This window comes from Gobius niger, assembly GCF_951799975.1.
Source record: "Gobius niger genome assembly, chromosome: 4".
In the NCBI taxonomy this organism is placed as follows: Eukaryota; Metazoa; Chordata; class Actinopteri; order Gobiiformes; family Gobiidae; genus Gobius; species Gobius niger.
The window spans coordinates 25,018,093-25,034,342 of NC_136855.1; the positions used below are offsets into that span (position 1 = coordinate 25,018,093).

The 16,250-nt window shown below is 40.9% G+C and overlaps 1 protein-coding gene across 1 annotated transcript in view; it reads left to right on the top strand.

The window, feature by feature from the left end:
* Nucleotides 1-16,043, top strand: part of tln2a (talin 2a) — a 59,242-nt gene extending 43,199 nt beyond the window's left edge. The window contains 37 exon segments of the mRNA XM_079555926.1: nt 655-821; nt 1,701-1,829; nt 2,050-2,163; nt 2,268-2,381; nt 2,535-2,669; nt 3,108-3,236; nt 3,335-3,522; nt 3,524-3,752; nt 3,828-3,947; nt 4,019-4,216; nt 4,308-4,447; nt 4,608-4,701; nt 4,794-4,883; nt 4,973-5,095; nt 5,181-5,324; nt 5,730-5,891; nt 6,106-6,246; nt 6,328-6,509; nt 7,445-7,577; nt 7,952-8,053; nt 8,233-8,403; nt 8,481-8,627; nt 8,733-8,834; nt 8,922-9,041; nt 9,151-9,297; nt 9,914-10,080; nt 10,181-10,364; nt 10,494-10,619; nt 10,840-10,956; nt 11,093-11,278; nt 11,369-11,476; nt 11,543-11,648; nt 12,193-12,317; nt 12,899-13,087; nt 13,185-13,367; nt 13,454-13,579; nt 13,683-16,043. Of these exon segments, the coding sequence (XP_079412052.1) occupies nt 655-821; nt 1,701-1,829; nt 2,050-2,163; nt 2,268-2,381; nt 2,535-2,669; nt 3,108-3,236; nt 3,335-3,522; nt 3,524-3,752; nt 3,828-3,947; nt 4,019-4,216; nt 4,308-4,447; nt 4,608-4,701; nt 4,794-4,883; nt 4,973-5,095; nt 5,181-5,324; nt 5,730-5,891; nt 6,106-6,246; nt 6,328-6,509; nt 7,445-7,577; nt 7,952-8,053; nt 8,233-8,403; nt 8,481-8,627; nt 8,733-8,834; nt 8,922-9,041; nt 9,151-9,297; nt 9,914-10,080; nt 10,181-10,364; nt 10,494-10,619; nt 10,840-10,956; nt 11,093-11,278; nt 11,369-11,476; nt 11,543-11,648; nt 12,193-12,317; nt 12,899-13,087; nt 13,185-13,367; nt 13,454-13,579; nt 13,683-13,811 (5,267 nt within the window). The 3' untranslated portion in view covers nt 13,812-16,043.
* Nucleotides 16,044-16,250: the final 207 nt, after the last annotated feature.

Sequence of the window (16,250 nt, forward strand, 5' to 3'; positions counted from 1 at the left end):
TGTAAACACATATACACGTGTAGTAATCACAAATGTTTGAAGCGGCAGAAGCCGCAACAGTTAGTGCACTAACACAGTCATTTAGTATTATGACAGAAGTTTACAAAAGATTGTGAACTGATGAACATCTGACCGGCCTGTTCAATATCTACAAGGAGCTGTCAAATCAGTTTCCTCCTCATGGGTACGGAGCATCAGGAAGAGTGTGAGGTGTTCAAGGGTTGCCGGAAATAAAGCATCTGCACTGTAAACTTAGTTCTAAATGGAACTAAAAACACAGACTTACATGAATGTTGCAGATTAGCAAATGAATATAAAAGTCAAAATGTTTACTCTGCTACATATCATATTTATTCTGCTGATAAATGTGTGTTGCACACGAGATTAATGAGATTTCTGTTTATCATCGAGTACATTTTTAGTGCAGTGTGTGCAGGGGGAGTGAGGGGTGCAGTGAAGGGTTCACTACTTCACCTACTGAAAATCAAAATTCAAAAAGACATAGTTGAGGGCCGCTTTAAGCCCTAATATATATAAATATATAATGTATATTTAAACAGTTCAGTACTTGATATACAGAGAACTGAACTTTTGATCAATTAAAGACACTGTATTCATGTTTCATTTTCCCATAATGTATCAATTTGTCCTCAGGTGAGATGGTGCGGCAGGCTCGAGTCCTGGCACAGGCGACGTCAGACCTGGTCAATGCCATGAGGTCTGATGCAGAGGCCGAGGTGGATGTGGATAACTCTAAAAAGCTTCTGGCTGCTGCTAAACTACTGGCAGATGCAACTGCGCGGATGGTGGAAGCTGCAAAAGTAAATGAGCTGATATTCACACACTATTTATAGACGGTGTTGGGTTATAGCTGTGATGCTTCTGGTGCCAACTGATTGATTCAGGAGAAAATTGTATCAGTGATTGTTTTGTGCTCCCTAATAGTCACCCTTTTGTTCCTAAATTCATTTCCCCTAGATAATTAAAACTTTATATGTTACTCAGTTTATTTGTTTGCTCAGTCAATAAAAGAAATGAAAGAGCTTGATGTAAGATTTTCCAGTATAGCCACTACATAATTGCATGTGTCACTTAAAACTCAACTTCAATCCACCTGATATCTTGGCAATCCATATCTTTGTAGTTGTTTTGACAAATCTTATTTTTCATCCCCTTCTCCAACACTCTACTTTTCAATCAAATAAGTATGCTGTGTGAAGACCCTTGTCATGTGACATCTTCTGACTCCCTGAGGCAGAAATAATTTTGCAAATTGGCTTGTCTTTTAAAAATGTGTCTGCTGTAGCCAACAGGCAGATCACAATGACAGAAAAATATTTTTAGGATATCAGTACAACCTACTATGAAATCAGCAATTACGTGGTTAAATTTTTAGCTTGGTGACGTGAGGCCACATAGCTGTAGCAGAGTTCCCTGTTAATTAACCTAATGGCACAGCACTCAGTACTCAGCACTCTCTAACAATAGAAAGTGCTATTGGTTTTCATCAAAGCTTTGACATAATTTAAGCTTTGAATTGAGGGTTATGTTTATGCGGGTCATCTACAGGTGAGGTCTGTGCGTAGGGATCTTCTGTGCTCTGTTAATTACAGATAAATGTGCTATGCATAATAAGTGTGTAGTGGTCTGCATATTTGTATCAGGTAATGAATTATGGTTATGAATTGTGTTTACTGCAGGGCGCTGCAGCATATCCAGAGAATGAAGATCAACAACAAAAGCTGAGAGAAGCCGCTGAAGGGCTTCGTGTTGCCACCAACGCTGCTGCACAAAACGCTATTAAGAAGAAACTCATAAATAGACTGGAGGTTAGTCAGTTGTGTGCAACATGTTCATTTCAACAAGCAACGACTGCGATACAGAAAAAACAATATTTGACTGGTTCATACGGCAGTTATATTCCCTTTAGACTTTATGTACAGTATTTCAGTATATCTCAGTAATCTTACCTTAACTCTAACCTTTTTCAGTTTATTTACTTTTATTGAAAAAAAAGCGTATTTCTTGTTTTCCTGTTAAAATCCCCAGAATGCAGCAAAGCAGGCAGCCGCTGCAGCCACACAGTCCATTGCTGCTGCTCAAAATGCTGCCGCCTCCAACAAGAACACTGCAGCTCATCAACAGCTTGTACAGAGCTGTAAGGTGAGTCATACGTGGAATAATTCAAGCAGTTATGGCGAACAGGGCTCTGCAAAATCCCTTTGATAGTGGTTAAGCGTTGCTCATAATGTGTTTTCTGCGTTCAGGCTGTAGCAGATCACATCCCTCAGCTGGTTCAGGGTGTGCGTGGAAGTCAGGCCAAACCAGAGGACCTTAGCGCTCAACTGGCCCTCATCATCGCCAGTCAAAACTTCCTACAGGTGTGCAGCCTCAACACTATGTCGTAGTCAGTGTTCCTCTGTTGATGCTTTTTGTTAGTTTTTCCACAGTCCAAGAGGAATAAATAGCAGTAAATAGTGTCAAGTTTTTTTTTTAATGTTAACGCACATTTGATGACACATTTGTTACTGCAGCCTGGAAGTAAGATGGTGACCTCAGCCAAGTCCTCTGTTCCCACGGTGACGGATCAGGCCGCAGCCATGCAACTGGGTCAGTGTGCTAAAAACCTTGCTACCTGCCTGGCTGAGCTGAGGACATCTGCACAGAAGGTACTACAGCCTCATACATCCACATATGAAATTATATGTGCAACATATTTTAACACATATTATAAGTTGTGGAGCAATGTTTTTTTTAGAACCACAAAGTTAGTAACTTCCACCAGTTTATTCTTCAATTGGTTCATAGGGTAAGACACCTCCTCCAGTGGAGCTGTTTGAATGTGTTGTGGGGCCATGTAGCAGCCCCTTCAGGAGCTTACTGATCCTGAGAGTGAACTAATAATAGACTAGACTGTGAAGTGCTTTGAGAAGTTTGAGCTCATGAAGTGCAATTTCAGTCTGAGGCTTATTATCAGTAATCATAGTCCTCTTCAGACTATAACATTTGCTGGACTACCTGCTGTTATAATCAGAGTTTTAGAGTTTTTACTGACCATAGTACAATTATTATTTTGTTTACAATTCTCACTCTTTCTTATACTACAGGCCCATGAAGCCTGTGGTCCCATGGAGATTGACTCTGCACTTGACGTAATTGAGTCACTGCATAATGAACTACAAGATGCTAAATTTGCCTGCAGCAGTGACCAGCTCAAACCACTCCCTGGTGAATCGGTAAAACATGTTTTTTTGTTTATGACCTTTGTAGCTCTATTTTGTTTTGTTGTTGATTTTACTTGTATTATTATTATTTTTTATTTAATTTTTTTCAGTTGGAAAAATGTGCTCAGGATCTGGGCAGCACCTCAAAGTCCGTTGGATCTTCCATGGCTCAGCTGCTGACCTGTGCAGCTCAGGGAAATGAGCATTACACTGGTAAGGGTGAGACACGCACATGTGCCAAACATGGCTCTGACGGTGCAACACGTTTTATAATTAAAAGAAATAGTCAGGCCATGTTGAACTACCCTTTTCTTTAAAGGCATAGCAGCCAGAGAGACTGCTCAGGCCTTGAAGACACTTGCTCAGGCGGCTCGTGGTGTTGCTGCTTCTACTACAGACCCTCAGGCTGCAGTCGCCATGTTGGATTCAGCCAGAGATGTTATGGAGGGTTCTGCTCTCCTCATCCAGGAAGCCAAAGAGGCACTCATTTCATCTGGAGACGCAGAGAGTCAGCAACGGTTGGCTCAGGTCAGTTTTTAAATGTTTTTTTATTTTTAATATTGTATACATTTTTTACGATATTGTATATTCTTGTATCTACAGGTTGCCAAAGCTGTTTCGCACTCTCTGAACAACTGTGTAAACTGCTTGCCCGGTCAGAAGGATGTAGACATGGCCCTCAAAAATATTGGAGAAGCTAGCAAGAAATTGCTTATAGAAACAGTAAGTCAAAAATAAAAACAAAAGTGTGTCAAGTGTCATGAATTACATATGCATTATTCTGCTCATTCCAGATACCCCCAGCCTCCAAGTCCTTCCAGGAGGCCCAGAGTGAGTTGAACCAAACTGCAGCAGACCTGAACCAGTCGGCGGGGGAGGTGGTGTATGCCTCCAGAGGCTCCAGCGGCCAACTGGCCGATGCATCTGGGAAGTTCAGCCAAGACTTTGATGAGTTCTTGGACGCTGGCATTGAGATGGCTGGACACACTCAGGTTTAGCTCATTGTATTCACATTATGAAGCACTAGGAACTGTGCACTTGGATTCATCTAATTGTAGCTTCTTTTATGAATCATAATTTCAGAAAAAAGATGACCAAGTACAAGTGATTGGAAACTTGAAGAACATCTCCATGGCATCCAGCAAGCTGCTCCTGGCCGCTAAAAGTCTTTCTGTGGATCCTGCTGCAGCAAATGCCAAGAATCTGTTAGCAGCTGCTGCAAGGTATCAGTCAATTTTAAAGTAACACATTTACTCAATACATAAACCATTTAACTTTGTATTTCCGTAACTTCTGAATAGAAACAATTTCACATAAAATGGTGCATGTAAAATATACAGCTTTAAAAACAATAACTCATAATCTCTTGTTTTTGTCTTTCAGGGCAGTGACTGATAGCATTAACCAGCTGATTACGCTGTGCACACAGCAAGCTCCTGGCCAAAAGGAGTGTGACAATGCATTGAGAGAGTTGGAGGTAAAAGCAAAAGCCTTTTCTTAAAATCAGAAACTGTCTGAACCACTGTACTTCTACTGCAGGATTGTAGTAAGAGCTCTCTCTGCTTTCAGGCTGTCAGGGGAATGCTGGACAACCCCAACGAGCCAGTCAGTGATCTGTCCTACTTTGACTGCATTGAGAGTGTCATGGAGAACTCAAAGGTAAATGCAAAGCTCGCTTAACTCACTTAATCAGTGGAATAGCATTTTCAAAACACATTGTTTACTGTCACTGCTGATGCTTTCTCTAGGTCCTTGGGGAGTCTATGGCAGGTATTTCTCAGAACTGTAAGACTGGAGATGTGCTGTCATTTGGAGATTGTGTGGGATCAGCCTCAAGGGCTCTTTGTGGCCTCACTGAAGCGGCAGGACAGGTGAACCCTGCGGAGACTTCAACCATAGTGTAAACAGTTGTAATGGGGAAAACATGCCTTTTAACTTCTTTTTTTCTTTTCTTAGGCATCTTACCTAGTAGGTGTGTCTGATCCCAACAGTCAGGCAGGCCATCAGGGGCTTGTCGACCCCATCCAATTCGCAAAAGCCAACCAGGCAATTCAGATGGCCTGTCAGAACCTGGTAGACCCAGACAGCAGCCCATCTCAAGTATGTAGTGCAGCATCATGATACACACAATACACTGCCTGGCCAAAAAGATGTCTCCACATGGATTCATGTAGATCATAGCATGGCAGCTGAATACATCATACTGAATGACCAGGTTATTCCATAATTGGCCTTGATGGCACGGACCTGTTCCAAAACAACAATGCCAGGATTCATCGGGCTCACATGGTGAAAGAGTGGTTCAGGGAACATGGGACATAACCCCTTAACCCCTTTGAGAATCTTTGTGACTTCCACTGCAAACACTAAATGCTAAATCTAAAAGACACCCCAAAAATACTACAATGTGTGTGACTTTTTTGGACATGCAGTGTAATTAAATATTACAAAATACTGTGCTCTGCTTTTGTATCTAGTTCCTTACACTTACACTTATTTTTGTAGGTGCTCTCGGCTGCCACCATAGTGGCAAAGCACACGTCGGCTTTATGTAATGCTTGCCGTTTGGCTTCATCGAAGACAACTAACCCAGTTGCAAAGAGGCATTTTGTCCAGTCGGCCAAAGAGGTGGCCAACAGCACAGCCAACTTGGTCAAAACAATCAAGGTATAGAATTTTGTTCCCTCTTTGAAATTTGAGCATTTAGATTATTAACATATTATCAAATAATAATGAAACCCTTTAGCAGTCTTTCATACAGTATAATACTCTATCTGAAATAAACATTTCAAACCCAGTATTGTTCATAGAAATATCTTACATTGATTTGGGTGATTCTTTTTTTTTTTTTTTTGAATTGTTTTCTTCGTCTGGTGTTTAGGCTCTGGATGGTGATTTCTCTGAAGAGAACAGAAACCGGTGTCGAGTTGCTACAGCTCCACTCATTGAGGCTGTGGAAAACCTTACAACATTTGCTTCCAACCCTGAGTTTGCCAGCATCCCTGCTCAGATCAGTCGTGAGGTATGATTGTGCAGTTATTGTTTATTCAGGTGTAATTAGTAGCTTTATCTGTTTAATTTTTAAAATATGTATTTTCTGTAGGGTTGTGCAGCACAAGAACCTATACTCCAGTCTGCTCGCTCTATGCTGGACAGCTCCACCCACCTGCTGAAGACAGCCCGTTCTCTAGTCACAAATCCTAAAGATCCGCCCACATGGTCGGTTTTGGCTGGCCATTCTCGCACTGTTTCTGACTCCATCAAAAGCCTGATTACAGCCATCCGGTTAGTGACCAGCAGTAACATTTTATTGTGTATTTTAATGTATTTGTAATACATTTCCTAGAAGAGTAAATACAGTACTAAACAAATGCTGAGTATGTACAACTGAAAAAAATACTGATTCATTCAATACTGTACATCAGGCCAGGTTTGTAATGTTGCCTGGCAACCAAGTAGACCATGTTCCTGCGTCACTGCCAGATCTATGTCCATTTTAACGCTATGATTTTTTTCAGATATAACCATGACTTTTCATCATGTCTATGTCGAAACAATTCTAATGACAAAAATGCAGCTTACCTATTTATGCAAATGTTGTTTGCACTTTGCATGCTTAATGTGTAGAGACTCGTATATAAAGGCGTGAAAGCCTTTATATACTACTTTTAAATCTTTTGAACCGTTCATAACCTTGTGTCAAAACTGGTGTCCACAAGCTGAATTTTAATGTTTATGCTCACAACATCTGCACATTAGAATTCACACACAGAAAGCTTTGCATCTTTCACTTATCACAGCTGTTAATCTGATGGAAAGTTGTTTGATCAGAATGTTTAATGACATTCAGCAATAGACTGGCTCACTAAAGTAAAGTATCAAAACTCCATATAAAATTCTTCTACTCAACATAGTGTGCACCTGATGGCCCCAAATGTTGCCCTAGTGTGTGTACCTCATCTCCTAGTGATGCCTAGAGCTTATTTGTCTACCCAGCTTGATTTCCGTTTGCTGAGATGGAGACCGTACAGGCTGTTTCGGCAGATTTAAATGAGCAACAATGTGAAAAGGGGAAAATCTAGACCCATCTGACTCTTACCGTGTTAACTTTGAATTTTCTGGCATTCCTTTCAGTTCATATTATTTCATTTATCCAGTAAATCCTTCTTTTGTGTTAATGCTTTGGTTTGCGGCTCTTCCTGCTCTCCATGTATTCTCAGGGACAAGGCCCCTGGCCAACGGGAGTGTGACTCTTCAATAGATAACATCAACAAATGTATCCGGGACATTGAGCAGGCCTCTCTGGCAGCAGTCAGCCAGAACCTACCCAGCAGGGACGACATCTCACTCGAGGTAAGCCGCCATCTCTGAATATGCTTCCAGCTTGCACAGATGTTTGTATGTTTCTTTCACTAATATTAATATCTTTTCAGTCTCAGTTTAGTAGCTGCCGCTTTTTAGGAAATTGACCACAGTTATTCGATTTGCTTTGCATGGTCTGAATTTTAATTGAACTGAAACTGAAGTAACTTTTCAAAGTCATAATATGCTTCACTTTCCACACTGAATATTATAAGACTAAATTGGGTTTCTCTTGCTCAGGGCAAACATTTGCCTTTGCAACTTTTTCCATTTACTTTGCTGCAAGTTCCCCCTCAGTGATGTGATTGTACCTTTGTATAACAGTAAAAGCTAAATGGATTTTTTTTGGTTTGCTTTTTCCTCAGGCACTACAAGAACAGCTCACATCCACCGTGCAGGAAATTGGCCACTTAATAGACCCCGTTTCCACGGCTGCCAAAGGCGAAGCTTCTCAACTAGGACACAAGGTAAGATATAGGGCAAGGATCTGACTCTTTGCTTCATAATGTAGCTGCATAACAAAATGACAATACATAGGTCGCATTCTATTTTTAGATCAATTTACAAAACCTTCAGGGCTGTTTTTTTATATTGTATTGGTGTGTTTATAATCTAAAATAAACATAATATTGACAATTTTTCCTAGGTGAGCCAGCTGGCTGGCTACTTCGATCCCCTCATAGCCGCATGTGTGGGTCTGGCCTCTAAGCTTAAAGACCACCAGCAGCAGATGACCTTTCTGGATCAAACTAAGACCTTGGCTGAGTCTGCTCTTCAGATGCTCTATGCTGCTAAAGAGGGAGGAGGAAACCCAAAGGTAACACCTAAACTGAGGGCAGCAGTAAGACACCTTTGACATGGAAATAACTGCTAATCCATGCAAATATCTTCAAGGCTATTCATACCCATGATGCCATAGCTGAGGCTGCTCAACTCATGAAGGAAGCAGTGGATGACATTATGGTGACACTGAATGAGGCGGCCAGTGAAGTGGGTTTGGTAGGAGGAATGGTGGATTCTATTGCAGATGCAATGGCCAAGGTAAGTGCATACTTTGTACTTCAAATTGTGATGCAGGCAGTTAATCAAAAATGTTTGCTGAAACTATAGCCATGAATGACATTTAAACCCGTATTCACATTTTAGCTTGATGAAGGAACACCTCCTGAACCAGAAGGCTCTTTTGTGGATTATCAGACCAGTTCTGTGAAATATTCCAAGGCTATAGCTGTTACAGCTCAGGAAATGGTATGTCCTGTGTATATTGGAAATGTGGAAATAATAGATATACGGTATGAAATGTAAATATAACTGGCATTTTTACATGTCAAACAGATGACCAAATCTGTGACCAGTCCAGATGAGCTTGGAGTCTTGGCCTCTCAAGTGACTGTGGACTACAGCCAGCTGGCCGTTCAGGGTCGACTAGCAGCTTGCACAGCAGAGCCAGAGGAGGTGAGATCGGTCAAATACAGTAGAAAAAAGCACTAAAATGTTTTGTTGTTTTATTTTTATTTCCAATGTAAAACAATAATTTTCTTGTGAATGTGTTTTTGCCATCTAGATTGGGTTTCAGATTAAGACTCGAGTTCAAGACCTGGGACATGGTTGTATCTACCTGGTCCAGAAAGCTGGAGCGTTACAGGTCACGCCGTCAGACGGTTTCACCAAGAGAGAACTTATTGAATGTGCTCGAACAGTCACAGAGAAGGTAGGTTCAGTTAGCATAAAGACTGGTATTTCAGTGCATTAATTGCCAACAATTCTCTTCACATTATTAGCTCACAAATACCAGTATACAGTCATGAGAAGCATGTGTTAAACTAATAAAGTCACACAGAAGCGGCTGTGCTCCTGGGCGCAAACTCTTAACCACCTTTTATCTGACATAAATTGACCTTTGTATTAGCTTTGCTTTTCCTGAGGTAATACTGAACTGCATTATCAATAATGCAAACACAGGCGCACATCGCGCATGGCGCGGACATGTGGAAAGATGTCTGTCGAGGTTCCAATGTTTTGAGGCTCGGTCCACACAAACTGAGGCTTGTGGATAGAAGTTACATGTAAATACAGTACTGTCAGAGCCAGGGGCCCTACTCCTATTTTAAAATGGTGTTGTTACCATCAGTTTATCAATTATTTCATAGTCAGATTATATTTGCCTGTTTTAACATTAACATTAACTCTTTTATCTCAATCTATAGTCTGTGGTTAGGGATTTTGTTCCCTGTTCCATATAGTATCAAAATACAAACCTCTACAACATTTACTTACTAAATGATAAAGTCTGGTAAAATATGTGATCAGTTTATGTTTTTACCCAGGTGTCACTGGTGCTTTCAGCCCTTCAGGCCGGAAACAAGGGCACGCAAGCCTGCATCACTGCAGCCAGTGCTGTGTCGGGGATTATCGCTGATCTGGACACCACAATCATGTTTGCATCTGCAGGCACGCTCAATGCAGAGAATGAAGAGTCCTTTGCTGATCACAGGTAAGTTTTAATTGCGTGTTGAGTATAAAGGAACTGATCCATTCAAAACTGTTGCAAACCTTAACCAAGAATGTCTTTCTTTATTTTTCTTTCCTTCTAGGGAAAACATTTTGAAGACAGCCAAAGCTCTAGTTGAGGACACAAAGATGCTGGTTTCTGGGGCTGCCTCCGGACAGGACAAGTTGGCACAAGCGGCCCAGTCGTCAGCCAAAACTATTACACAGCTCACTGATGTGGTCAAACTGGGAGCGGCAAGCATTGGCTCAGATGACCCTGAGACACAGGTAAGTCTTCAGTTTGCTACTAAACAAATGAGCCCTTACGAGGTTTTGTAGAATATACAGTGATAAAGATACATTTTTTGTCATTTGTTTTCTTTTATAATACAGTGGTTTCTGTGCCCCCCCTCCCAGGTGGTTCTGATAAATGCTGTCAAAGATGTTGCTAAGGCTCTGGCTGAGCTCATTAGTGCCACCAAGTGTGCTGCTGGCAAAGCAGCAGATGATCCATCTATGTATCAGCTCAAGAGTGCAGCAAAGGTGAGCAGTGCCAACACTGTCAATATGTAGTCTTTTGTAGCGTTTGGTATAAAACAAAATGTAAGTCTTAGCTCTATTTTATCTAGTTTTCAAGGAATATTTTGATTTCCAGTTTCTCCAGCTTCCATTTGTTATTTCTAATATTAATGTAATTATAAAAAATGTGTCTGTTTTTATGACTTTATGAACAGTGTGTGTATTGTTGTCCCTCGTCTTTTAGGTGATGGTGACTAATGTGACATCGCTGCTGAAAACGGTAAAGGCTGTAGAGGATGAAGCCACTCGAGGAACCAGAGCACTGGAGGCCACCATTGAGTGCATTAGACAAGAACTGGGGGTGAGGAGTTGAGGAAAAAGGATGTCCACCACAAACTCTTTGAGCTTTATAAAAATCACATGATACACTTGGTTCATAGGAACTCTTGCATTGTTATGCTTGCATTTACTTTTTTTGTTTCCCTGCACTCATGTAGGTCTTTCAATCTAAAGATGCACCGAACAAGACCACCACTCCTGAAGAATTCATACGCATGACTAAGGGCATCACCATGGCAACCGCTAAAGCGGTGGCTGCTGGGAACTCGGGGCGGCAGGAGGACATCATCCACACAGCTAACCTCAGCCGCAAGGCCATCTCAGACATGCTGTCCACCTGCAAGGTTCTTAACTTTATGTTTTAGAGAGTGTGCTCTGAATTACACGCATTTGCAAATATGACCCTTATTATTTTGTTTTATTCATATTTTCAGCAAGCTGCCTATAACCAAGACGTCAATGAGGAGGTCAAGAGAAGAGCACTGACATATGGAACGGATTGTGGCACCGGTTATATTGATCTGTTAGAGCAAGTACTCTTGGTAAGATGAAAAATAAGCCCATCTACTGTCAGCATAAGTGTCATCACTGTTTCTATATAAACTTAGGTCCTGCAGAAGCCCACTGCAGAGCAAAAGCAACAGCTGGCAGTTTGCTCTAAAAGAGTTGCAGGTGCTGTAACAGAACTTATTCAGACAGCAGAGGCCATGAAAGGTAGGATCTCATTACCAGTTTTTGTCTAAAGTTACATATTCCATTGTTCTATGGGAATGGTATGTTTTACTAGATTTCTGAAAATGAGGATGTATTTTAATAAAAACATAATTACAACATTGACTAAAGTACATTATAGTAGCAAAGTTATTGAACGTTATCATAAATTGGGCAATCAAATAGACTGTCAACCAAATCGGGTAACATTATTCTCCTCCTTTTTTGCCACAGATGGAGGTAAGTGATTTGCGAATGTTAATCATTTCACATTTTGAAATCTGTTGCCATTAGTCATCCCAAATACACCATGGTTCATCCACACATTGTGTATTTCACCATTCATGTTGCTGTGACTCTTGATATAACAAGCAGCGTTCACTTCACTTTGCAGTGAATGGCAGTGCCCTGTTGTGCATGGGTTTGTGTGTGGGCTTTATTAAGTGATGTCACTTTTTGTGAGACGTATCACTGTGAAGCATGCTACACTGGTGTGTTTGTGTGTTTGGTGTTTTAGTTACATGTAACACTGTCTGTTTTCATTCAGGTTCAGAGTGGGTGGACCCTGAAGATCCAACTGTGATCGCAGAAACTGAGCTTCTTGGAGCTGCTGCATCCATTGAAGCTGCAGCTAAGAAACTGGAGCAGCTCAAACCCAGAGCTAAGCCAAAGGTACAGTGTGATGCTTAACCTTAAGGAATGATGGTTGGACACTACAAACGGTAACACCGCTGGTGGGAACTCTGACAGACTGACTCTGTACTTAAGTGTTTTCTGGTGACTCCATAGAAAGAGTGCTTTGTCTCATGTGTTTCCCCTTTGTTTAGACACATTCCCATCAGCACCTGACAAGTCCCTGTGTTTGCTACATTAATCCAAACCCCGCCCCTCCCTCCTCTCTTGCCCCCACCACTGGAGGCCTCTTCCCCTCCCTCCCTTCCTGCCCCACCACCGGAGGCCTTCTCTGCTGGGCTCTGTCTGATATGTTTGATATATTAGGTTGTTAATCAGTCCCAACTATATATCAAACATATTCCTACAGTGTCCCGCTCTGTCTACAGATGTTTGCTCTGTGTATGTTGATGAGTGTGCGAGCATGTCTATTAAAAATAATCAACAAATTAAACATTTTAAGTTTATATATTATAGTTTTCTTGCAAAACTAAACATTTTAAGAGTAGTTACTAATCTTAAACTGCTGATCATTATATTGCGTAGATGTTGTCTGACCACTTGTTTGTTTCTACTTTTAGCAAGCGGATGAGTCTCTTAATTTTGAAGAGCAGATTCTGGAGGCAGCTAAGTCTATTGCTGCAGCCACGAGTGCACTTGTCAAATCGGCCTCAGCTGCCCAGAGGGAGCTGGTGGCTCAGGGCAAAGTGGGTTCCATCCCTGCCAACGCTGTGGACGACGGACAGTGGTCTCAAGGGCTGATTTCTGCCGTAAGTTTCCATAAACAAATTTGACTTCTTACTCTTGACTTTGTCAGATATACTTTTGAGATGAACTGGCGTACCTTGATATTTTACTTCTCAACAGGCACGCATGGTGGCAGCAGCAACAAGCAACCTGTGTGAAGCTGCTAATGCCTCAGTGCAGGGCCATGCCAGTGAAGAGAAGCTCATCTCTTCCGCCAAACAGGTGGCTGCCTCCACTGCCCAGCTGCTGGTGGCCTGTAAGGTGAAAGCAGACCAGGACTCTGAGGCCATGAGGCGATTACAGGTGCGACAAACCACACTTCAAAGCTTCTCTTCTTTGGCAACATCAGTGACTCAAGAAAAATCCCTAAACCTTTTCTTCCCCCACAGATCGCTGGAAATGCAGTTAAGAAGGCATCGGACAACTTAGTGAGAGCAGCTCAGAAAGCTGCTTTTGACAAAGCAGATGAAGACAATGTGGTAGTTAAGACAAAATTTGTGGGTGGAATAGCACAGGTAATAAGACATCTTGATGTTCTTTTCTTGACAAAGCTTATTTAACTGGAATTGGTGTGTAAAAAGTTATTTAAATTTGCCGTTGTCATAACTTTTTTCCTAGATTATTGCTGCTCAGGAGGAGATGCTAAGAAAAGAGAGGGAGCTTGAAGAAGCACGGAAGAAGCTTGCCCAGATCAGACAGCAACAGTACAAGTTCCTGCCCAGTGAGCTGCGGGAGGATGCCGACTAAACTGCCCAAAGCGGTTCCTTGGCCCAACTTAAGAAGCACAGATGTGTTAGAATGCAATCTGGGTCTGACTCCCCCCATGCACACACGCAGCCAAACGCTACAAGAACTTATTGCGACGATTGCAGTGAACCCCGCAGACTGAGCCCCAAAAGATGACTACTTATGTTACAAAACCTAAACTCAACCCAAGTATGACGATTGTGAGAAGACTGAAGGATTGTTTTCAATGTGTTTAGCAAAACTACTTTTGACTGATGCAATCTCCACCAGAATGTGACCTGGCTTGGGACAGGCTCCACAACGCCCTGTGCCCACACGTTAGTCCCTGAGCCTCACTCTCACTTGTTGCAGCTGTAGTTTGTATCTGAAAATGAAGAAGTGATTGTAATATGAATGTCATGCAAGTCGTTCAACTGCATCAAAAACCTCCGCTCGGTACTGTTATTGTATGAATGTTGGCTTATGTCTTTATACACTCGGTTTAGCACCTTAATGCCAGTTACAAATTTTCTCAATGTCTTGATTAGTAACCCTGGTATAAAAAAAAAAGTTTTTTTTTTTTTTTTTTTTATTGGTGTTACTTGAACCAGTGTGCATTTTGATAATCTGCTGGGCAAACTGTGATATTAGATCACGGTTGTTTTTCTTATACCTCTCGATAACATTGAGCTCTGTTTGTCTTATGAATGTGCCACCATCTTCTTTGGCAAATAAGCCCTTGATCATATGTGATTTCTATGTTTCATGTCGTCCGTGTAGGATTTCTGCATAAGACAGCATAGCTACTTATTGAAGGACTATTTATTTGTCATGTTTTTAACAGAGCTGCAAAGTAGTTTATTATTCACCTTTTTACATTATAGACCTATCAAATATTTTCATCACAGGCTTTTTTATCAGCTTGTGATAAAACACTTGCATAGTACTAACTGAATGTGATGCAATAACATACATGGAGCATAGGGGGCGGCATTGTTTACCCCATGCATGTGAACTGCATGGGAAGACTAGCATATTATTTTAAGGAAGGCTCGGCAGTATGTAGTTTTCTTTTAGTGAAAAACAACTTTGCGACCACACTCACGATCCTACCTTTGTCTCTACTTGGTCACTGCTAGAGTTCAAGCAATGCACATTAACTGACAGTTGTATTAATAATAAAAATAACTTTAAGCATAAGGTTATAGAACTTAGAATAAATAACAGCAATAATGTAACACTAATTGATGCAACGTTGTGTTTCAAAATGACAACAATGCAAGACTATCTTTATATGCTAATTGTTGAAGAGTACTTCACACGGTGTTAAATGTTCTACTGCATTTTGGTGGAGTGGATAAAATGTTATGTTTATGTGTGTCAGAATAGGATTGCTCGGTCAGCTTTGTCTTACCATTTTGGCAGTACTTCAATAATAAAAAAATAATAAAAAGTATTGTGTGAAACCAGTCAGCTGTGAAAAGTAAGCATGGCTTTGCAATTCAAACCCTCATCTTATCAAAGGACACAGTCGGCCCTAGTTCAGCCCTTAGCAAAGCATCTGTTACACACTAAGCGGCTACTACATCGGGGTGTAATATATTCTGTGTGTGAGTGGCAGTGTGATCTGTAGTGTTGTTCTTATTAGTGCCTTAGTCTTTAGTGCATACTGTGTCTGGTCAATGGGTGCTGATGGTTTGTTACATCTCAAGAAGGTACAACTGTTTTTTGTTTTATGTCTTTTTTTCTTTTCTTGAAATGCCTGATTTTTTTTTTTTTTTATCCCTTTATGTTCCTCTAAGTGCTTATTCCCTCTATTGTTTTTTCAATCCCTTTCCCATTGCTTTTGGGAATGGAAACGATAGAGGTTTGCCAGTATGTGTTGCAGTTTCTGAAGTACCATCATGATAGATACATGTGAGTGTTATTCAGAACAGTTTTGCTCTGCATTCCATTGGCATGCACCGCAGTGTCTCTGCACTTAGTGACAACCTGAGGATTCTGTCACCTGCTTAATTAAGTCGGTATTTTAAAGTCAGTTTCTGGGTGGGCTTTTCCTGTTCTTAAGCCTATAGGAAAACAATAGATTTGAGGAGAACATTTCACTATATGTATGTAACCAAGATGTTGTGGTACATTTTAAGGAGTAATTGAAGTGTTCTGTACTCCAAACAGATACATCATTATGAAGTAGTACAATAAATGAGTTATTTAGCTTAAGATTCTATTTATCTGGCCTGTGTAAAACTATTTTTTGTATCAGCTGAAAATAAAAATGATTATTGTAAAATGTAGGCTGTGTGATTGTTATTTCACTTTACATGCTCTGTGTATTTCCGTAGATGCATAAATACAAGTAAAGCCACTGTTAGATAAGATACTATTGGCTATTGGAGTGATATATAGTGATATATATGATTTCCTGCCAATTTATTTATCTATTTGAAAAGGGACCGTGTA